Below are 22,875 nucleotides of genomic sequence, written 5' to 3' on the forward strand. Positions count from 1 at the left end.
ACAACTTGTTTTAAACGAAAGAGATCTTTGGAAGAAAATGGAGTCGGTTGCTGTGAATCAACGTATAAGGTAAAACAACAATTTGCAATTATGCATGCGAATAGTGTAGAGGCTCTTAATTTATTGAAGGACAGAAATCCAATGAGTGTTGAGTATGTAGTCATACAAATCCCGGAAGAGAAACTGTATGCCCTCACTATCTTAGTCGTCTGCTTGCATTTTCCCGACCAAATAGGCCCTCAAATTCTAACCTAGGCTTCTCCAATCTATGTATCTGTAAACGACAGTGACGCCGAGCAAATTTTTATTTGATGCAGAGATAGAGACTTGTCTATTTTTTTATGAGTAAACATAGGAGTGAGGGAGACACCTGTTAATACTGATAGAAAATCAGCATTTCTCAGAAGCAAATTGATTTACATAGAATGATTGACTATGTAATCCTTGAGAGGTCATTCATTTAAAATGGATGAAAGGAAGGGAAATGCTAAATTAACAATGCACACACTGAATTACTGTAATGACTATATATTGTCTTCCTTCAAAATTCAAACATCACATTTTCTGGCTGAAGGATTACACAGTAACTATTAAAAAACAAATAATAAAAATAATAGTAATAAAAGAGAAAATCAATTAAACTGCATGTTGTCGGTATAAAGGTATAAAATAATTACACTTCAAAGGAAAAATGCATATATGGCTTCTCCCCCTTAACTGAAATAGACCAATCTGTTCTTTCAAAAAAAGTATAAAAATAATACAATATAGCAATATAAAAGTTGTGACATTATAAATATCAGAATCATTATGACTTATAAGATAAAAAAATTTATCATACAAAATAGTCTTTAATTAAATTACTAATAGTACACATAATACGATTTACAAAACAATCATTGTAAAAATTGAGCAGTGAAATTCAAATTACTAGGGGGCAGATAAATTATTCTTAAAATTAAGACAACTTTTAAAAAAAAATCACAACCACTGCAGCCTATTTGCTTGACAATTAACGTTGATTTAAAACTTACATCGAGATGTTCCAACTGCCATTCAGACAATAACTAGTTAATTGAGTATTGCAAAGTTGGTTGACGTATTTCCTCTCTAGGAAAATTAGTATCGCTTGACATATAAAAAAAAAACACTCTAAAATCTCCATTTTTCAATCTAATAAAGAACCAAAAATTTAAACAAAACTGCTAATTTAATTTCTAAACGAAAGATATCATTTTGTCAAGCTTTATCCAATCGCACGAAGAAATAAATAGGCAATATAGAGAAGGCATTCGCTCATATTACATTAAATTAACAAGGGAAAGCTACACAGCATACCTGCTAATATCCAAGTGAGCTTAACTATGCAAAGAGGAGCACAAAATATTAAAAAATAATAAAAAGCAAAGTAAAGGTGAAGTATAAAACGCTGACATTCCAAGTTTCTGGAAATATGACATAACGAGAAGATAACTATCAGGAAAATTTGTCTTCCACCACAAAGAGGCGAAAAAAATCACAGAATCTGGGCAGCTGTGTTCAACTTCTCGGCCAAGCTAAGCTGCGTTCTTGTGATGCTAGATAAATATAGCAAAAGCAAGTGATCCTGAAATGGATGAAACCCCCGTGTCAGCACAAAAAAGCTATGAAGGGCAAGCTCATTAGCCAAATAAAATAAATGTTCAATTCCATAATACAACTTTTCATCATTACTGAATTATGATATCCTATGTAAACCACTAAAACATCAAAAACTTACCTGCAAGCTGTCATTCACAAGCTTATCAAAAACTCGAGGAGACACTTTGGGAAGGGAACCTACAGCATCTGATATAAATCTCCCGATTTTGTTGTCTGGTGCAACTCGCCCTTCCTGTGATGAAAAATTATTTAATACGATCTCATTAGGACAAGAGGAGATTAAAGATGCCAAAATCATACCACAACATCGTCAACATATTTGTAGATATCATCAATCAAGACTAGTAGATGTTGCATCGATGCTTCCATCCCTTCTAAATCTGAAGGAATTTTGTCAACTGCAGTTGCCTTGAGCATATCAACTGGCATTACCAGAATAAACACAAAATCAGCTATAATCATTCAAAATAAAGAACATTTCGGTACCATTATTATAGAAAGATAATTTAAACGTTAGTTAAAAGATGCTACTGAAAAGAAATTGCCAATGTATATTAGAGAATAGACATCAGAAAAATCCATCATAACAATAAAATTTTAACGACCTTTCTTCTATACGATGAATATAAACATATGAAAAGTTTAATCCATCATAACAATGAACTTTCATCCAAGTGAACGTCCAATTACACATGACATTTAAAAGGGGGCATTAAAGGGCCCACAATCCATACCCTAAAAGGCTAAACCAGAGAAAACAGTTCGTAAATTTTTCATTCCTAAAGCGATCCCAGGTGGAATCCTCAGTTTCAAGACTCAAAGAAGTACAACAAAATTTCATCCAGTGAAAGTAGATGTTATCAAATTAAAGGAAGATACCTATAGACTAAACAATGAATTTAGACTATGCCATGAAAAATCAGTTCACCAAGAACTAAAGAAAGAAGATGAAGCAAGTCGGAGAGTAAACAATGAATTTAGACTATGCCATGAAAAACCAGTTCATCAAGAACTAAAGAAAGAAGATGAAGCAAGTCGGAGAGTATGAGCTTAGATTACATCCTTTTTGCAGAATGTAATGCGTGACTTTATTACATAATTACCAACTAATTTCCAATTACTACATATCAAGCAATATTTTTCCAATACAACTCGAAGAGAACATGTTACTGATTTAAGAGAAAAAAAAATTAAAACATTTGTTTCAAATGCATCAATGGAAATAAGCACGTAAACTTTATTAAATATATTAATGCATAAATAAGAATGAAGAGTAAAGTGTGAGAGGGGGAGAAGAATGGAAAAAGGAAAGAGAGAGGATGATTGAAAAGATAGACCCAAGAATTACTTACATCCAATTCGCTCAGCTTCAATCATACGAAGATCTAATGGGATTTCTTGAAACTGTGCAGCAATTTGCCGTTCTCCAAGGGATAAATTGTTAGACACGTATGCTTTGATGGTACCACCTCCATTTGTAAATCCAGTATCAACAGTCAAATGTATGGGATGTTGTACTTCTCGAGAATAAAACTCGTGGATTAATGCACTACCACCGGTTACTCCAAGACCAGTAGAATACCTGAATAAATAGCCAAAGTTAGCATTTCTTTCTTTCTCTAAGAAGAAAGATAAATAAACACAGGAATCAGTCTATTTATACCCATCACTAAATCTCCCCCGAGAAAAACATTTATTTTTTCCATTTGAATGCAACAAAACCAACTTTATTTATAAGAAAAAATATTGCAGATGCCCTCCACCCAAAGTAAAAATCATTTAACCTACGCCATATGGATTTCAAAGTAGTCTTGGCCACCACTCCATTGAGAATACTAATATGATAATCAAAATCAATTAAGTTTTACACATAATAGGAATTACCATCCAACTATGATTTCTTTTGGATTCACTTTTTGGTGGGATATTAACATATTATGGTGATACTCTATATCCAGAGCAACCTGTTGATAAAACAAAAAAATCAGAACATATTTGAGTAAGAACAATAAGAACCTGCAACCAGACGAGAGACAACTGCAAAAGCTCAATAATAGAATCAATGATAAATTTTAACTATGCAACTCTTTCATAGGCTTTAAATATTAGTCAGCTATACAGGAACCAAATACCATAATTTTTTCGTAATATTAAAAAGGAAAACCTTTCACTTTCTTGAAGAAATCCATGCAGTACAGTCAATATTCTTGACTCATAATTACTAACCCCTAACATCCTTGTCATGGATAAAAATAAACTGCTACGCAAGGAGATAAACCAAACAAATACGTCTTCTTCGGTAAGAGGCTCTAAGCCAAATTTTGCCTAGCCATAGGATAAGCACGTTATTATTTTTATAGGCTTAAACCAACTTTCCATAAAGAAATGGGCATCTCTCTCACTTCCTTCCAGTTCGAGTTTCAGAATGAGAACAGGACAAGTAACCTCAATTACTAGGTCAATATATAACTTACTGCAGAAGCATTAAATTGTGTGTTGGAAGTTCTACGTCGACTAGAGATAAGGTCAATTCATAGTTTGTAAGTGGGTGCAAACTTCCCCCTACAAACCAGTTTTGTGAGATTGAGTTAGGCTTAAAGTCCACTTCTAACATGATATCAGAGCCAGGTTAGAACATATCCTAGCGATATTTGTTGTTTGCTGGACATATTGTTCCACCCGCTATCGGACCACCCATTAAAAATGTCTAATCTCACATTCGAGATGTATATACCTCGATGTGAGAGGGGTGTGTTGGAAGTCCCATTTCGACTAGAGATAAGGCCAATTCATAGTTTATAAGTGAGTGCAAAACTCACCCTGCAAGCCGGTTTTGTGGGATTAATGTGGGATTTCCAACACTGTGTTTGAATATCTATCAATTATTGAATAAATGGGAAGAGAACAGAGAGCAGTTAAAAATTGCAAGTAGTATGTAATTATTAACAAGTACAGAGAGCAGAATAAGAAACATCAAATCACCAACAAAATAAAAAAGTAAGCTGCACATTGTTTCTGTCATAACTCCGTGGGTCAGCATTTTCTTGGCATAGGCTAATTCATAGAAGTTTTCTTATTTGACTTCTCCAAAAGTGTATTTTAATTTGGGAATAAGGTAACTTTATCTTACAGCTTTCTTTTTTCCCCACCTATAAATACTTACTGAGAAGTTTATCCACGTAATGCCTAAATATCTAAGGAACAATAATGAGAAAACATGTAACACATGGTATATCGCATGCGAGAAACATTGGAGCATTCACGAACCTAAATGTGAATACAAATCAAAACATAAACTAAACTAAATAAATAAAACTAAGAAATACAAATGTAACACTCAGTTTCTCAACACCAGATGCGGAACTAAATTCCACATATATAGAAGGCAACATATCAAAAGCAGATACCAAAGTTCTACCCTAATTATTGATGATAATATAATCAATGATAAAAAATAGTAAAGGACCTGCTCAATAGACTCATTGTGAGGAACAGCATAGGAATTGCGAATATCTACTGTTCCGTCCGGAAGGACGGATCCGAGTAGGGTTCCGATGACACGGTCGGCTTGGTCAGGACGCCGAACGTAGCAATCGCAGATATTAAAGATAACGAGAGGGTGAACCTTCGCGGAGAAACTTTGAGAAGATGAAGAGAATTGTAACACTGTGCGATCGCTCGACGCCATGTTGGAAGGTTCGATTCTGCACCTTCACTACTCACGAACAAGGCGGGCAAACACAACACAACACAAAGCACCCTAATCTGGAGCTAGGGTTTTACAAATGGGCTGTCAATATTCAGATTTTGGTCAATAGGCTGGTCAACCATCACAATTCTGTCTTTTTTTTCTTATGTTTTAGTTCAGGAAACTAGGCCCTTAAGGCCCAATAAAGAAAGGCTCATTTACTTACACTATGTTCTTTGTGAATAAAAAAAGAAAAACTTACTTATACACTAATATTTTATAGAAAATATATAATTATAAACAAATAAATTAAATTAATTATACGAAAATATATAATTTTTTCTTAAGAAAAATAAATAATACATATTTGTGATAAAAATTTGCATATGATTGATAAGCAATAATTTGTCTGTATTGGAATATACAACAATCAAATAATACAAAATTATAATAAATAAATAATTGGTTTAATATACAATACACATTAACATATTTCATTTTTAGTACAATATAAAATATAGTGTTTAGTATAAAAACTTCAATTTTTTTATTTGTTTATTTAAAATTTGTAGTAGCTATTTCAAAATTAATTGTATATTCTTACTTTAACAAATATGCATGATAATAATTAAATACTAAACATGTGATAAAATATCTTAACTAAATTAAATGAATGAAAATGAAATTTCTGTACTAAAACTGCAATACTATTTTATATTATCTTAAAAGTATAATATATGAATGTTTCTTGTACCAACAAATTTTATCCATTATAATATATTAGTAAAAATAATATAAGAATTTTTTTTAATAATATATAATAATAAAATTATAATTAAAAATTAAATATAATTACAAAAATATTTTTATTTATTTTATAGATAAATTTTATTATAAACAATCATTTTAATTTAGAAAATAGTTAAAAAATTAAAAAAATGGGTCAGATAAAAAAATAATAACTTAAAAGATAAAATTAATAAATTACTTATTTCAACTTTTAAAAAACTGGTTATTTGTTGAAAGATAAAATTGAAAAAGGAAATCTACCCACCCAAAAAAAATCCCATATATATATAACATCAATCTAGTTTGGCTTCATTGCATTATGTAAATCAGAAATTTAATACTCAACTTAATCATTGATAATTTTCTTTTAGCTTCGTTCGAATTTTATTAAATTTATAATACTAATAATTTTGAATATTGATTTTAAATAAAATATAAATAAAAAAATTATTATTCTTTAAAATTTTAATAGATTTGAATATTTTTAATTTAATTCTAACAAAAAAAATTCTTACATATTTAAATTTTTATATTTTTCAGTTCAATATTTATGATTATATTTTATCATTAGGTACGGTAATTTGATTGTTAATTTGCAGAATAATTATTTAGGTGTCTTGTTGTAAAAAAAATATAGTAAATACTCAATAAATTTTAAATTTTTCATAAATTTAAATATTTTGAATTGATTGAGTTTGCTAAATAAAATTATTCTAGTATATAAAATAATTCTTTTATTAAATATTAATATTTTATATTTTTCAATTGAGTTTATAATTTGATTTTATCATTAGTTAAGGTAAATAGATTATTAATTTCCATAATAACTATTTAGGTGTCTTTATGTTAAAAATCAAATAAAATACTTAATAAATTTTAATTTGTTCACAAATTTAAGTATTTTGAATTGAATGAGTTTGTAAAAGAGAAAAATATTTTATTAAGTATTTAAAAAATTTATATTTTTTCTTTATATTTTAAAATTGGAATTAAGAGGATTATAAACGCATAAGAATAAAGTGAATGAAAAGGTATTTGTAAATATAATATATTAAATTTTCATTACACACCAATTGTTTGATATAAAAAAAATTATGTTTTTGTGAATTCTTTTATCTAATTGAGTCATGATGTTGAATTATAAGAGTTTTCAAAGTGTTGGATAAGTCTATTAAGAAAATGATATATGTCCTTTTCAAATTGTTAATTATAGATATAGTACAATTATCAATATCTTAACAAGTAACTAATTTAATTTTAAAAAAAAAAACTAATCAAATTTAAATAAACAATTATTTAAAAGGGTAAAATGATAATATACTTATTTTAATTTAATTAATATAAAAATGGTAAAATAATTATTTTATTTTAAAAAAACTGTTAGTTAAAGAATAAATTTTTAAGAGAATAGTTAAATTAACAGTCACTTAAAAAATAAAAATTAACCGTCACTTAAAATATAAAAATGGTAGTATATAATTATTTTAATTTAAAAGTAGTTAATTAAAGTGTAAAAAAAATTGTATATAATAAAATAGAGAATTCCCATTATATAATAATGAAATGATACAAATAAAATACTTTTACTTTTAATATGTTTTATATATTTAATTGTAACATCCAAAAATATAGTCAAAACTATATGTCTAAGAGTAATCACATCATAATATTATAGAACAGTTTATAGAAAAAAAGTTAATTTATAGTTATCCACAAAATAACTATCAATTTAAACATTACAAAAATTTACCCTAGCTACAAAACTATATACATGACCGAGCGGTCTATACATACTATATTTATATGACCGAATGGTCATAGACTACACCATTGGGTCCTCGTTATCCAGTGCTTCCTCCAGCGAATACTCGTCTCCCTCTACTCACACTCACAAGGTGATCATTACAAATAAAGAATATCGAACAGAAAACATGAACAAGATAGAAAAGAAGGGTAAGCTAGGAGTAAATTAATTGATTACAATTATCATGCAAATTAAACAAATACATAAGCATATGTCAACCGAACACTTTACAACATAAAATGAACGACCATACATTACAAAAAAGCATGACCGAACACTTGACTTGACCATACGGATTGTATGAATATGTAGCTTGAGGTCGTTCGTGCACCCGGGAGTGTAGTAACTGGAAAACCATCAGTTGTCACCCGAGGTTAATCCGTTATAACTCACCTAAGACCCTATAGGCTAGGACCTCCTGACATTCTCACACAATGCATTACCCATCTCTACTTGAGAATTGGTAATCATCAAAATTTCAAGATAAACGTCGTGGATTTCGCGGTCCATATTCATACTTTACCACCTTAATAACCAACACTGAGATATCTCTCCTTGGAATTTTCTTTCATACCAATTGAAACATAATACCTTAATAAAATAACCACACCATCACCTATGCACAAAAGATTCATATAACTAAATTTATTAAGTTCTTAAATCACAATGGAAAATCTCATGTAAAACTGAACCTCTTGTGAACGTTGAAGACCAAACGCTTATGACTTAGGTCGAACACCTATAACTTTGGACGAACGCTTAGAGTTGATACTGAATACTAATATAACACCGATTTCTAAAATATCATCGAACGGTCACTAATAGGTAAGGCTCATGAGAGGCCGAACGCATTTAAGACTGAATAAAAGTACGAGACCGAGCACTAGTACAAGACTAAGCACTAGTATCAGACCAAGCTCTAGTACGAGACCGAGCGCTACTAAGAGGCCACACACCCCATTAAGACCGATCGCTATGACTAAACAGAATACTAGTACAAGACCGATCGGTCATTAACTGAAAAGCTCAACAGAAGTAGAACTCAGTTAAGGCTGAACACAAGAAGAAAGTCGAACGGTCAATGAATGACACTCGGCGATCTGCATAATTCTGCAGAATAACTGCAGAATTATGATCAACAACTATGTTCACCAATTACTACCACTTCCCAACTTCTAATCCTCAAAACATGATTCATATACCCATTTACGCATATCCAAAGGTACCTAAAATCGTTTTAACATCATCCCAAAGAGTCTCATACCGGATTTCACTCCCAACCCCAAACTCTCATTTTCGCATACCCACTTCCTAAATATTAAAACAGACCAAACACTTATGCAGAGAAACTCCAACCAGTTCATAGGTTCTAGCATTCAGAAATTCAACCCAATTCAATCAAACATTCAAGTTATACACATGCAATCATCCAAACAGTAATTTCATACATAGAAAATCACAATTAAATTAACTAGCTTCCCTTACCTCTTGACTGAACATAAAACTTTTACACCTCAGGAAAATTTTTTGAACTTCAAGAAAATCTAAGAACACCTAAAGATCACCGATTGAAAAGAAGAGATCAACCAAAAGGCCAAGAATATGATCAAAATTGAGAAGAAGAAGCTGATGAACACATGCAACAAAATTTTCTTTGCATGCACTAGAAAATCGAAACACTAAAAAGAGAAAATGAAACTTACTGACTCAAATCACTGAACTAATTGGTTGACAATAAATCCTTCAGCTCAAGGATCACTTAAACTCCTCTTGAACGTAGAAGAAATGATCAACTGATGAAAATTTTTAGAGAGAATGAGAAGAAAATGAAGATTAGAATTTTGGAGAGAGAGACTGTATGCAGATAATGGAACGAAATTTAAAACTTCCATTTATATATCACTCTGAAAACCGAACGGTCCAATCCAGTGCATACACCTGTCCTGCTCCAATTTTCTTTAAATCTCTCGGCTCTCACATTAATGATACAATTTTTTAATATTTTTTGTAAATTTATAATAGATTTTGTATGAAAATTAACCTTCCCAAATTTTATTTAATACGGTAATTTTTTTCAGAAAAAAAAATTCAGAATCCATCCCCGCATCTTGGCTTATGATACATTTTCAGCTCCACACCTATTTTTAGCATCTACAAAAGGAACATTTTTGTTTTAAAATATTAAATAATTGGAGATGAATGAAGTTATAAAATTAAAATATTAATATTTTATGAGGTGCTAAATAGGTGTAGAAAAATTAAAAGATGTGTGTTTATAATTTTGCTACGGCATGTAAATGAAAGAAATGCTATGAGTAAGAGGATTGGTTGACTAGGAAAATATAAGGTTTTGTTCCCAAAGCATTTTCACTTTTAAATGAGAAATGAAGTGATACTTTTCCTAATTATTTTTTAACTACGTGTGGTGTGGTTTATCAATTAAGATTGCTGAGTTGTAGGCATAGTCACCCAGCCATCTTAAGAAAGCAATAATACTAGTGTGCATAATTCAAGCCGTAGCACTATGAAATTTGAGCATATACTCATTGAAAGATGCCAAACTAAGAGGGACAAAACATTCTCAAGGAAAAGAAGTTGCTTTTTATTTGATAAGCAATTACAGCACACATCTCTCATGGTCATCTTCCAACTTAAAAGTAGAGGAAAAGTGACCAATCACCCAACACATCCACCCCTACTCATTATAACATCACATTCTTTACAAAGGACAAGGCTTAACAACAGTAAAAAGGAAAATAACAGATAAAATAAAAGTAGACCACAAACTTTGCTTTGCTTTGGGTCTTTTGACCCAGCGATCACAAACTTTTATCGCATTAATTGGATTTGAAGGGAATGGCTCTGATTACGACTTGGTGGTACAGAGCCGCAAGAGCAGCTCCAACGAAGGGTCCAACCCAGAAAATCCACTGTGCAACAAAAAATGCGAAAGGGTTAATTAGAAGAATGCATTACCTCACTAACTTCCTGTAAATTCCAAAATTTGATAATAATATATTTCAAAATTTAAAGAGAAATATAACATACGTGATCATCCCAGCCAAGATCTTTGTTGAAAATGATGGCAGCACCGAGACTTCGAGCAGGGTTGATACCGGTGCCAGTGATTGGGATGGTGGCCAAGTGCACCAAGAACACAGCGAATCCAATGGGCAAGGGTGCCAAAATCTGATCATTCCACCAACATTATATATTAACAAGTGTATTTCTTGTTTTGTGGTAAAATATTTATGAATTAATATATTTTTTTCATGAATAATAAAAGTAGGGTACACACAGGAACGTGTGAGTCTCTAGCGTTACGCTTGGCGTCAGTGGCTGAGAAAACAGTGTAGACGAGAACGAAGGTACCAACAATCTCAGCACCGAGTCCATCACCTTTGGTGTAACCAGAGGCAACGAAGTTGGCACCACCGTTGTGTTTCCCGAAGAAGGTTTTTCCTTCGAAACCTTTGACCACACCAGCACCAACGATAGCACCCAGAACCTGCATCACCATGTAGAACAGTGCCCTAGTCAACGACAATTTCCTCGCCAAGAAGAGTCCGAATGTCACAGCCGGGTTTATGTGTCCCCCTGCATCATCACACACCAACACAAACCACAGCGATTATTATTAATTAATGTATATATATAATTATAACAGCATATATGTATAAGGAAGAGAGGAAGTGTTTTTACCTGAGATTCCAGCGGTGCAGTAAACGAGAGCGAAGATCATACCACCGAAGGCCCAAGCAATGCCTTGAATGCCAACGGTTGCGCACTTGGAATCGGACCTATTGACACCCATGACGGTTAAGATAGTTATGTAGAGGAAAAGAAAAGTAGCCACAAACTCGGCTATTCCGGCTCTGTAGAAGGACCAAGAAGCGAGTTCGGAGGGTTCGAATAGTGGAGCCGACGGAGGCTCTTGGTAGTCCTTTCCATCGTCTTGGCTCTGAGCCGCAGTCCCGATGGGTTGCCTCTCTGAGAATTTGTTCGCTCCCAATGAAACATCTTGCTCCTTTCCCTCCATTTTTTGCTCACTCTATCTTTCTCCAACTTGTGGTTGTGGTGATGATGATGATGTGTTCTTGGGATTATTTATATGCACTCAGTGTAAAGATGGAAGAGAAAATAAAATTAGAAATTGAGGGTGAGTGGGGGTGGCTGGTGGGGCCTGATGATGTTGTGATTTCTTATCTTTTTGGCCGTCCAATCCTTTTGATTCATTAATTGGTTTGAAGGAGACTTAGTTGGAAGGCTATGATCGGAGCAACAGACAATGGTAGCGTCCTTGCTGGCATGCCTCTCACCACGCATTGCATGGCCCACTGTTCCATTTTTCCAGTGAGTTGCACATGCTCCTATAATATATACAAGAGATGAAATTCGATTTGGCAAGGTACAGAGAATTCGCCTAGTTTTAATTCCAGTGTCAAATTCCGATATGTTTGTTATGCATTGATGGTGATTGTACTAAAATAGTCGTTTTGAATTTTCATAACAGTAGTTTATTATAACCAAACGAAACATAGTTTTGAAAAATATATCCACGATTAGATAAACCTGGTTTTTCTAACCATTACCATCGAATTTCTTCCCAAATCAATTCATTAGAATATGGTTGCCCTATGGCTGTCCACCAATTCATTTGAATAATTTATCTATATGATAGAACGAGACCATGAATAACTAAGCCATATACTCTTAATTGTAGGAACAAGTTCTTTATATTAAAGAACGACATAAAATCAATTGTAGAATCGAAGGAAATAGATAGAATAAAAATTAGGTAATTTTACTGAAAAAGGATAAAGGACGAGGGTAAGAACTGAAAGAAAACGATTTGATGACAACAAAATAAATTCACAAAAAGTATGCTTATAAAAGATTAAAGGAGCTAATATATTTTTAGTTTCTTAGATATAAAATTATATGAATATAGTCGTTCTAATTAAAGATGGTAATTTTTTTATATATGTTAAATAATAATTCAGAATTACATTTGAGTGATAATATATCAAATGGTATAAAAAGTTTTTAAACGTATGTTGTTTAACACGTTATAAAAGTTTAGAGTTATGCTAAAATAATTATATTTATTCACTTTTAAGTTTAAAAACCAATATCAAAGTTTGAGATAAAAATAAATTACAATTTTATATTTAAGTTTAGGATAAAAACATATTTAATCTAAAATAAAAAATTGTGAGAAAAAAAAGGTATTTTACTGATCTAGAACTAAAAGAAGGAATATCATATTTTTGTTTTAGTGGCTATAAAAACAAAGAAATTTAAAGCCACGCACTTAACATTATAATGGTTAATAAACTACTCTCATTAGTTATATAGACATGCAAAGTTGTTATCACATAAAACAAATTAAATATTCGTATAGCTTTTGTTTTTTTAGTAATGGTACCTAACATGAGTTAATTTAATTCAATTCCTTGTCTAGTTCCAATGACTTGTTAGGGATAGAATTAAAAAGAACAAATTATTTGCGATATCTTTGCCTTGTAAAACCATTTTATAGTAAGCATATAGAGTTTTTCTTCATCATTGTGATCTGGCAATGCCAAGAGCCACTGGTAAGATGGATCACTAATGTCCTGTTCAGATCATGGTCCTCGACCCTTCTTGCTTTTTTTCTTTATTAATGTCTGTTTTTGTGAAGAAAGAGTAAACCCTATATTATATTGTTTTTAAATTATTTTATATTACACCTATTTTTTTTATATTTACAGTATAGTTTTCTTCGCAATATTGTTCAATGGAATTTTTTAAACTATTAATGGAGTATAATGTATAAAGATTATCATCATAACATTTTTAAATAGTACAAAAAATCAGAAGGAATAAAAGAATTATTAGTTTGCAATATTATACTTTATCAAAAAAAGAAAAAAAAAAAACTAATCAAGAAAATAACTTTTGGTTATTCACTTCTTGCTTTCCTTCAGTGAGAGGGGACAAGAATTCCAGTAATTCATCATAATTTGTTTGCAAATTTGTTACCAATATATGTCTCCATGCACTTTAAGTTGTTAAATAAAATCGTTGATTTCCATAATCATTTTAAAATTGTATATAAGTTTTGAATTGTAATTAGTTCTAGAAATTTTAGTCTGAGAATGTAATAAAAGTATACTTTTGCATATATCATTAATTACATGACTAGGGTTCTTGTATTTTAGTCAATAGATGCTATATTATTTTAAGAATAAGATTTTGTCTCTTTCAATTCATAACAACGTTGCCTCAATAATTGAATAAATGAATACATATATACGCAGAACTTTTGGAAGCCCATGATCAATTTTATGTTCTCAGTGTTGACAAACTATTGACGGGAAATTATAAAAAAATATAATAACTCTTCACCTTATACCGTCAACTAAATTAGAGCCACAAGTTTCAAATTTTAGTTTTCTTTTAGTTAGAGGTTATACTATTGTTGGCGGTTTGTTTTGCAATATGAAAAATTAGCCCTATGTCACATGCTGAATAATAACTTCATTGTCCCATTTTCGACTACATTTATTTCTAATATTCTTGTTTTTTTACTTTTTTTTTCATGTGAAAATAATCAAGGTCGAAACTATAAAAAGAAATGATGTTTTAACTTTTTTTTTCTTTGGGTATATATGTCAATTAGCAGGGTTTCTCTGTTGCAAAAATTGTGTTATAAATATATTGCAAAATATGTATTTTTTTTCAAATTTGTTGGTTGAACTTGTGGCAATAAATTTGGCGATGGAACTTATTGCAATTGGCCCTATTTTATAGGAACAAGCCTTTTTAACCACAAGATGTTGGTTTTAAACATTGTTTACCTCTTTTGCAAGTCATGGGATATGTATCTTCTTCTATGACAATCCTTCTCCTCCATCTATAAATATATACTATTTGGCTTAACACACTTTCTCTCTCTCTCGTTCTTCCATCTTCTGTCTCCTTTTCTCGAATTATTATTCTCGAATTATTTTCTCGAATTTGCTATTGCTCTCTTATCTCCAATACCGACTCTAGTATTCTTTCAAAACAAGTTGAAGAATGGATTCATGTGAACAAGATATGTTGAAACACTTTACTTAGTTAGTGTTTAATGATTTGTCTGGTGTGTACTGTTCCTATAAGAAAACGAAAAACGTTTGGAATTCATTGATTTTCAAATATATTGCAGAAAATATCGTTAGACAATTCGTCATAGATAACTACTACTGCTAAGAAATTATTAAAGATAAAGACATAAAAACCAAATCAACAAGTATTACAAGTTGCTTGAAAATATCAAAACAAAAAGCATACTTCTACCTAATAAGTTTGTTTCCGAACTTTTTATTGAGAAATTATCGTTATCTTAAACAAATTACAAACAACTATTGAAACACAAACACAAATAAATGTCATTTATAAAACTTATTATACACTATCATTGAAGATACCGAAAAAAAAGTGTTACTATAAAGACCAAAACTTTGTATAAAGAAACAAATAATGTAAGAAAACAATGTTGGATCTATTGAGGAGGAGATTTCCTATGAGTTACACAAACACCAATAACATTTGAACCAACTATATAAGGGATCGACACCACTTTTTACCCAAAACCTTAAGCCAATGGGTTAATGAGTCTTTCATCTTTATATACTGTTCTACTTTCTCATTTCTATCCAATGTAGGACTTGGACTCACATTTGGATACCCACCAAACAAACCTAATCATAAAAAGAAAAACAATTTTCGTTTAACCCCACTTTTAAAAAGGAAGAGAAATTTCTTCGTATATAAAAAGTCAGGTTGTGTTCGTATTTAAGTTTTTAAGGACACTATATTTACAGGGTTCAGAAATCAAGTTGTGTTCGTCATTTTTTCGGTATTTACAACCTCCTCAACTTGAAATATGTTTAAATTTCTAATACAAGGATGCAAAAGTTATAATGGTTCTTCTTTCACTTTTTTTTACGATTTTTTGTTGGGTATCCAAGTGAGTCTAAGTCCCACATTGAATAGAAATAAAAAAGTAGAGCAGTATTTAAAGATGAAAGACCCATTAATCCATTGTCTTAAGGTTTTGGATAGAGAATGGTGTTGATCCCTTATATAACTCGTTCACATACCCAATATTTTTTCCCAAAACTTTCCTAAAAGGAAATGTAAATTAAGCGTGATGAGTTATGAAGACATAAAGGTTTAATAAGAACACTTTACTATTTAAGAGATTGGAGGTAGTGTACTCTGCTACTTTTTCTAAGAATTGAAAAGAATTTTGTGTGTTCAAAATCTTTAACTGGTGATCATGGAAAGGTAATCAATCATAGAGGCAGTATAGTCTTGCAGAACATGATTCTCCTTTGATCAAGTTTTTTTTTTAAGGATTTAGTGTTTTTAAGCATTAGTTGATCCCTGCTGAGGGATTTTCATCAGAGGGGGATTTGCATTAGATGATAGTGACCCTTGGAATACGTACATCATATGTGAACTACAAGGAACATGACTTCCCAAATTTCCAGAGCATGAAAAACATTAATTTTGGAATATATCTCCTAATTAATAATCAAATAAAATAAATAATATTTTAATATTTTTTCGTATGTAAAGAGAATTGGTAATTTTCTATGTTGATCTGATTTTTTTTTTTTTACATGTTGAGCTGTATTTAGTATTATTTGAGATTTTTTTTTCTAATTTGTTTATATGCAATCAAAGATAACAGGAGTTATCTAGCCACATTTTGATCTTTATAAAATTATTCAAGGTTTATTTGATTTTTTAAAACTATTTTTTTAAGATAATAATCAACTATATTTATGTATTATATATTTCATTATCTAATACGCTATATTTAAACTAAAATAATTGTAAGAGAAAAGTGTAAACGATGAACAATATTTTGAACATCTTTCTAAAGTATCACTTTTCTTCCATGACCGTGTTTGTGGGCAGAATTGAATGAGCTGGGCCTAGCTGGGCCAACTTCTCATGAAACCCATCCAGGTGTTACTCCCTCCACCATCCCAAATGCTTCCTCCACCTCCATTACTTTTTAATTCTAAAACCATCCTATATTAATTTAATTTTATTTATCTTTTTTTAAAACTCTAAATCTTCCTACACCTTTTCATCCTTCACTTTTATTTTTTTCTGACTCTTTTTCGATGACATTTGAAGCTCTAATACTTGCATTTCACATCTCTGTCTCAAGGTCTCAACCTAACAAAAATTATGTCAGATTTCTCTTGATACCATAACAAGTAAATATCAAAGCAACTAACTTGTAATTGATTGAGATGAGAAAATGGGAGAAGAATAATACACCTGAGCACGTAACTTCAATACTTCCTTATTCAAAAGCTTATTTGTTTTCTTCAAACTATCAGCAATACTTTTTGAGAAGGAAAGCCCTAATGTTGTTGGAATAGGTGTAGCTGAACGAGGGGGACTTGGTCTTCTAGAGAATGGAGACACAGACTTGGAACTCACTCCAAATGGCATCAGCATAGGTCTTGGAGCTGTTCGCTTCAATAATAATCCTGTGGCCGCCATTCTCCAACAAAAGGTCAACGTCCTTCACTAACTTAACAAAATTTTTACAATAATATTGAATACAGTGAGCTGATTGTAGAGGGATACTGGTAAGTGGGTTGTTAGTTGTAGATATATTCTTAAACGGATATTGAAATCCGTTTGTTCTTCAACAGAGATCGATATCCATTTATGAATCCAACACATATTCACATTCGTTTAAATATTATTAAAGGGTAAAAGAAGAATGAGGAGGTGCAGATAACCAGGTGTGGTGGTGGAGGGAGTAACACCCTCCCATCCATTATGACGACCCAGCATGCACATCTAAGCCCATCAAATTATAGATATGACACTCACATAGTCAGAAAAGTTGGAAATTGAAAAGTTGTGGAAGGAACTAGATGCCCGACAGAGTAGAATGAGTTTAAAGGAATGAATAGAAGCAGTGGAAACACAAGTTACTCCATTCACATGTTCATAAATAGATATTCCATCATTACCAAAATAACCATCTTCTTTCTCTCTACTTTTCATGGATAAGTAAAACACTTTTACCCACTTTAACACCATACACACATTATCGTATAATAAATTAAATATCTTAGTTAAAGAAAATGAATAAAACTGATGGCTAAAATATTCAAATTGTAAAACCCTATCTATATTATTAAGTTCATACACAATTGCTTCATCCTTTGAACATGGGTAATAAGACTTTCATTTTTTTTCGTTCAGTTCCTTCTTTCTCTTTATCCCATAATCCGAGTCCATGTATATGACAATTTAGATTTGGATATTTTTTTAATTTTAAAAATTCAAAATAAATATATATTTAAGTCAAACCAAAATGGTTGAAACAAGACCAAAGATGATAACGGGAGAAGGGCGATGATTTTGTTATTTCATACCTATCTTTACATAAAAAGAAATAATTTATATCTTCCTACACAAACCTAATGGTATCTTTACTAAATAATGAGTATATATTTGTACTTGTACTAGTATTTGTTTTTTATTATTTTAATATTAATTAATTATTTTTTATAAAATAATAAAAATTTAAATAAAGAAATATAATATTATTAAATAATTTAATATAAAAAGGAGAATATTTTTTATCTTTAATATCAAGAAATTATATTTATATATATTTTAAATTACAATATCAAATAAAATTTCACGAGAAACAAAACATTTATTACATTGGCAAATTGTTAATTAAGTTTAATTAATAAAAAATTAAAATATTTTAAAAAATATGTTAAAGGAAAATAAATATTCAAATTATTTTTTTTTAAATGTTTCTTTATTTCAATTTTTTAAATTGTAATGAAATTTTCTTATGTATATACTAATAAAAATTAAAACACATCACTTCATAAAAATAACACACAAAAAAATACTATTAATAATTTAAGTTTAACATAAATATTTTACTTTTGAATTTTAATATATATTGGATGGTGATAAAAACGATTTATGATTATTGCATTAAATTATTATATTATAGTAAATAAAATATATTTATATAATTATAGTGATAAAATTATAATTATGATAATGAGTTAAACAATAAAAAGAAATATATATATATATATATATATATAATATCAAAATAGTGTTATACATTATAAAAGTAAATAACAAATAAAAAAATTTAAAAATAAACAAAAGTGTGTCTTATAAACAATTTAATATATCATTGAATAAAAACGTATAAAGGAAAATAAATATGTAATTAAGTGTGTGATAAAGTGAAAAATATCTAGAGTTAAAAAAAAATTCAAATATTAACCTAATGAAAGTGTTGAGAAATAACGAAAATGGTTTTAACTAAGTGAAACAATTATTCAAATAAAAAAAATTAATAATAAGAGAATAAATAAATAAGTTTTTTATATTATTTAGTAAATAAAAAGTTTAAGTTATCAAACACTTAAATTGAGAGTTAAATATTTTCATGTGAAAAAAATACATAATAAATAAAAATATTCAAATGTAATACATAAAAAATATTTAATTGATATTGATATAACTAATAAAAGAAAAAATATCTTGAATATGTGATTGAATTTCATAGCAAACTAAACAATTTAAAAAAAAATATCTTGTATAATATATATATATATATATATATATATATATATATATATATATATATATATATATATATATATATATATATATATATATATATATATATTTCTTTATCCACGTTCTCAACTAAAGAAACGGATATTACCTAAATTCATATTTATACTAAGTTAAAAGGAAAATTCTTGGTCAAAACTAAGATATATTCGAGTAGTATTCATATCATCAGCATGTGTATTTGTCACTTTTAAACAAAATCGAACCAAAAAAATTTTGAGAGAGTAAAGATGATACCACATGCAATCTTATTAATTTATTTTTATGCATTATAAACATTGATTTAAAGTATAATTTCAGTTGACTATTATATGTTGCTATCCTTATAATAGAATGTATTTTACTTGTGAGCTACTTTTCCAATAGATAATATAAATCATGTTGGAAGAAGAGCTTTGATAGAAGACGTAAAATATGTGGAACTTGGAAACATTCTTCGAACCTTCAACGGAAACCATGTTTTTCTCTAGCTGGCGGGTTTTTTTTCTTTATTTTTTCTAATTTTCCACGGTTGGTGGGAGAGGGAAGAGGTATAGTTGGCTTTGCTAATCTCATAATCAACGTCTACTCAATCCATTTTCATAAAAGGTTATAAAATGTTATCATAGTAAGAATGGAACAACAATATATAATCACGTACTACAACCCACGTTCTCATTTAACACCCTCACACCTTCTGTAAACACTGCATCGTTAATACCACTATTTTAAATTTTTAATTCTATATTAGCTTTACTTAAATATTCTTTTAATCTACATAAATCATTCTTTTATTTTAGTCTATATTATTTTAAGTTTATTCTTCAAAATTAACCATTAGGGAACATCTATATCCTAATTAGTTCCTTAGAATCTGAATCATCCATTAGCTAAGGGACCTTTATCCACTTTTAAATAATCTTTTAAACTAAGGATTAATAATTTTGAATTTTGGACTTACATTTTTTTATAAGTCAAAACTAAATTCAGACTATAAGTCGATAATTCCAATTTGAGCATTTGTTTCGTGAAATTATTCCCATTTTCATTTTGAAAGTGCCCAATGCAATATTAGTGCCTGTACTTTTTTAAATCCTATATTTGTTTCATTCCAAAAGAATTAATCAACTGGAACTTAAAAATACTAAAAATAGGGAGTGTGGAAGCAGTTGTCGAAAAATAATTTACTACATATTTTATACCCACGAAGCCCATTACAAAATTTAATTTAATTTTTAAAAGAAAAAAAGAATTTGGCTGGAAGTGTAAATCTAGCAAACTAAAAGGAATTACATTAAAGGGAATTACGTTAAGATGAGATGAAATTGTATGTTGTTGATAAGATCTTGGGTTTATGGCCACTTGTAATCGTTATTATCCCAGAGGTACCCAAGGAAAGTCTTGGCGGCATCCAAGCTTGGAAAATACGTCGGTTTAAGGAATATCTGAGTCAACGAGTCAGCCGAGTCGCAACTCAGTCCAACTCGGTTGCCGTTAGCCTCCGAGCTTCCCATCACCACCGTCAGGACTTGTTTATACGCGTAGAAGAACCTCTTCATCGCCGCCTCAATCGCCTGCATAGCCTGCAACAGATGAACCTTCTCGAACGCGCTCTTCGAGACGTACAGTTTCATCGCCGCTTCTTGAATTCTCGGTCCTCCCTTCGGATCCACCTCCACCTCCAATATCTCCGGCACCATGTGCCTCAGATCTCTGCACATTTTCGTCACTTCCACCAATTCCTTTGACCTGAAGCAGAAAGACGCCGTTTCGCCGCTCGAGGAGCGCACCGAGAGCTGGTTCTTCAAACGCAGGAATTCGTCCGGATCCATCATCAGGTGAAGATCCTCCACCTCCGCGAGAAGCTTCCAGATGCGCTCCACTGCGTGGCAGTCCTCCGCCGCCTGCTCCAACCTTTTGGAGTGGATAGCGTCGGCGATCCTCTCCAGAAGCTTCCGCGATGTGTGGATCCACGACTCCGCGATCTGATGCGTGGCGTGCACAGCGTGGTTCTCGTAGTTCTCCACGCGTTCGTCGTAAGGCGTAGTCTTGAGCGCGTGGATTTCACTCGGTCTGCAGACGCGGTCGTAGAGCAGGCTCGGTTTCGCCGCCAGGTTCGGCTCTCCCAAACCTAGCGTATAGCTACACCTCCTCATTTGGCACTCAACGGTGAGAAGAATCCTCTGCGCCACGTCCTTGGATTTGTACCACGTGGCAAGCCGAGGAAGAAGGCTGGCCTCGCTGTAGCTTCGGCTCTCGCTGTTGGTGTTATCTACAGTGAGATCAGCGGTTGGGACGCTGCCACGTGTCTGAGAATTGAGCTCCTCGTCTTCGCACAGCATGGCTATGATCTCAATCTGATGAATGGCGAGGGACTCTATCACACGGTTCCATTCCCTGCGGTTGGAATGAGGCCTGGGATCGGAGAATACAATGGAAAGAAAACGGAAGGTGACTTCCAAAGCTTGCAGGGCAGGTTTTAAAACGGGTTCGTTGTTCCAATTGGGAAAGTCTCTTGAATTCCAAAGGGTTCTGAGTTGTGGAAGAGAGAGGTAGTAATCGTATGCAGCACAGAGTGCAGGTGGAGCGGAAGAGATGTCTGTGGTGCGGAAGGGTAGTTGCAGAGAGGGTAAGGAGTTGGCGGGGAGGGAGAGTTTTGGAGATTTGGAAGACATGTCGGAAGCAGGTATCTTTGATTTCCAATGTAAATCAACCATTTTGAGAGAAGGTTGTGATGTGAAACTGAAAGAGGGGAAGGGAAAGCGTATTTATATGGATGGAGTGATGATGGTGTGAATTTCGAAAGACGTGTGGACTGAGAATGTTGGGGGCATGAAGAAGAAGAAGGAGGTATTTGAAAGTTGGAAGTCGCGGTGGTTTGAAAATGATTTAAAAATACGGAAAGTGGTTTAGGATAAAGAATACTAATTTGTAGATGAATTAAGGAAAGGAGGCAATATTTATCTTGTGGGAAAGAGAGAGGAAGGGTGGAGCGGCAATGCAAAAATTCAAGCTTATCCAAAAAAAAGTGAAGGAGCAGGAACAAGGTGTCCGTTTACTTTGAACTCTCCAGGACCATTTTTATTAATTATTTATAAATAATTATATGCCAAAGTTGTGCTGCTCTTCGGATAGTCCAACTTAGGGCACGCGTTGGAAGACAGTGTTTGGTTTGGTCAGTCTCCACCGCTTTTTCTCGCAATCCTTCTTCTCTGTACCCAGCAGATGGGCCTAATATCCATCTCATGGCCCATCTCACCTCAGGAATCCATTAATATTATACTAA

The 22,875-nt window shown here is 31.5% G+C and overlaps 3 protein-coding genes across 3 annotated transcripts; all 3 read right to left on the reverse strand.

The window, feature by feature from the left end:
• Positions 1-1,280: 1,280 nt before the first annotated feature.
• Positions 1,281-5,448, reverse strand: LOC108326944 (eukaryotic translation initiation factor 3 subunit F). Its single transcript, XM_017560571.2, has 6 exons — positions 5,108-5,448; positions 3,526-3,605; positions 2,994-3,223; positions 1,942-2,063; positions 1,760-1,873; positions 1,281-1,606 (listed from the first exon to the last, which is right to left on the reverse strand). The coding sequence occupies exons 1-6, from the start codon at positions 5,327-5,329 to the stop codon at positions 1,517-1,519; spliced, it is 858 nt and encodes a 285-aa protein (XP_017416060.1). The 5' UTR covers positions 5,330-5,448; the 3' UTR covers positions 1,281-1,516.
• Positions 5,449-10,500: 5,052 nt separating this feature from the next.
• Positions 10,501-12,007, reverse strand: LOC108329616 (probable aquaporin PIP-type 7a). The gene is made up of 4 exons (XM_017563918.2): positions 11,625-12,007; positions 11,221-11,519; positions 10,971-11,111; positions 10,501-10,852 (listed from the first exon to the last, which is right to left on the reverse strand). Exons 1-4 carry the CDS (start codon positions 11,959-11,961, stop codon positions 10,760-10,762), a joined length of 870 nt encoding a protein of 289 aa, XP_017419407.1. The 5' UTR covers positions 11,962-12,007; the 3' UTR covers positions 10,501-10,759.
• Positions 12,008-20,758: 8,751 nt separating this feature from the next.
• LOC108329782 (nematode resistance protein-like HSPRO2) lies at positions 20,759-22,875 on the reverse strand. The gene has a single exon (XM_017564157.2). It carries the CDS (start codon positions 22,304-22,306, stop codon positions 20,942-20,944), a length of 1,365 nt encoding a protein of 454 aa, XP_017419646.2. The 5' UTR covers positions 22,307-22,875; the 3' UTR covers positions 20,759-20,941.

This window comes from Vigna angularis, chromosome 2 (genome assembly GCF_016808095.1).
Source record: "Vigna angularis cultivar LongXiaoDou No.4 chromosome 2, ASM1680809v1, whole genome shotgun sequence".
Classification (NCBI taxonomy): Eukaryota; Viridiplantae; Streptophyta; class Magnoliopsida; order Fabales; family Fabaceae; genus Vigna; species Vigna angularis.

Excerpts from the sequence above, each read along its gene's own strand:
- LOC108326944 (XM_017560571.2), bottom strand. The coding sequence starts at position 5,329 with ATGGCGTCGAGCGATCGCACAGTGTTACAATTCTCTTCATCTTCTCAA. Across the intron at positions 3,224-3,525 it reads AAAGAAATCATAGTTGGATG|GTATTCTACTGGTCTTGGAG; the intron begins GTAATTCCTATT and ends CTATTTATTCAG. Across the intron at positions 1,874-1,941 it reads AATATGTTGACGATGTTGTG|GAAGGGCGAGTTGCACCAGA; the intron begins GTATGATTTTGG and ends TTTTCATCACAG.
- LOC108329616 (XM_017563918.2), bottom strand. The coding sequence starts at position 11,961 with ATGGAGGGAAAGGAGCAAGATGTTTCATTGGGAGCGAACAAATTCTCA. Across the intron at positions 11,520-11,624 it reads CTGCACCGCTGGAATCTCAG|GGGGACACATAAACCCGGCT; the intron begins GTAAAAACACTT and ends GTGATGATGCAG. Across the intron at positions 10,853-10,970 it reads ATCTTGGCTGGGATGATCAC|TGGATTTTCTGGGTTGGACC; the intron begins GTATGTTATATT and ends TTTGTTGCACAG.
- LOC108329782 (XM_017564157.2), bottom strand. The coding sequence starts at position 22,306 with ATGGTTGATTTACATTGGAAATCAAAGATACCTGCTTCCGACATGTCT.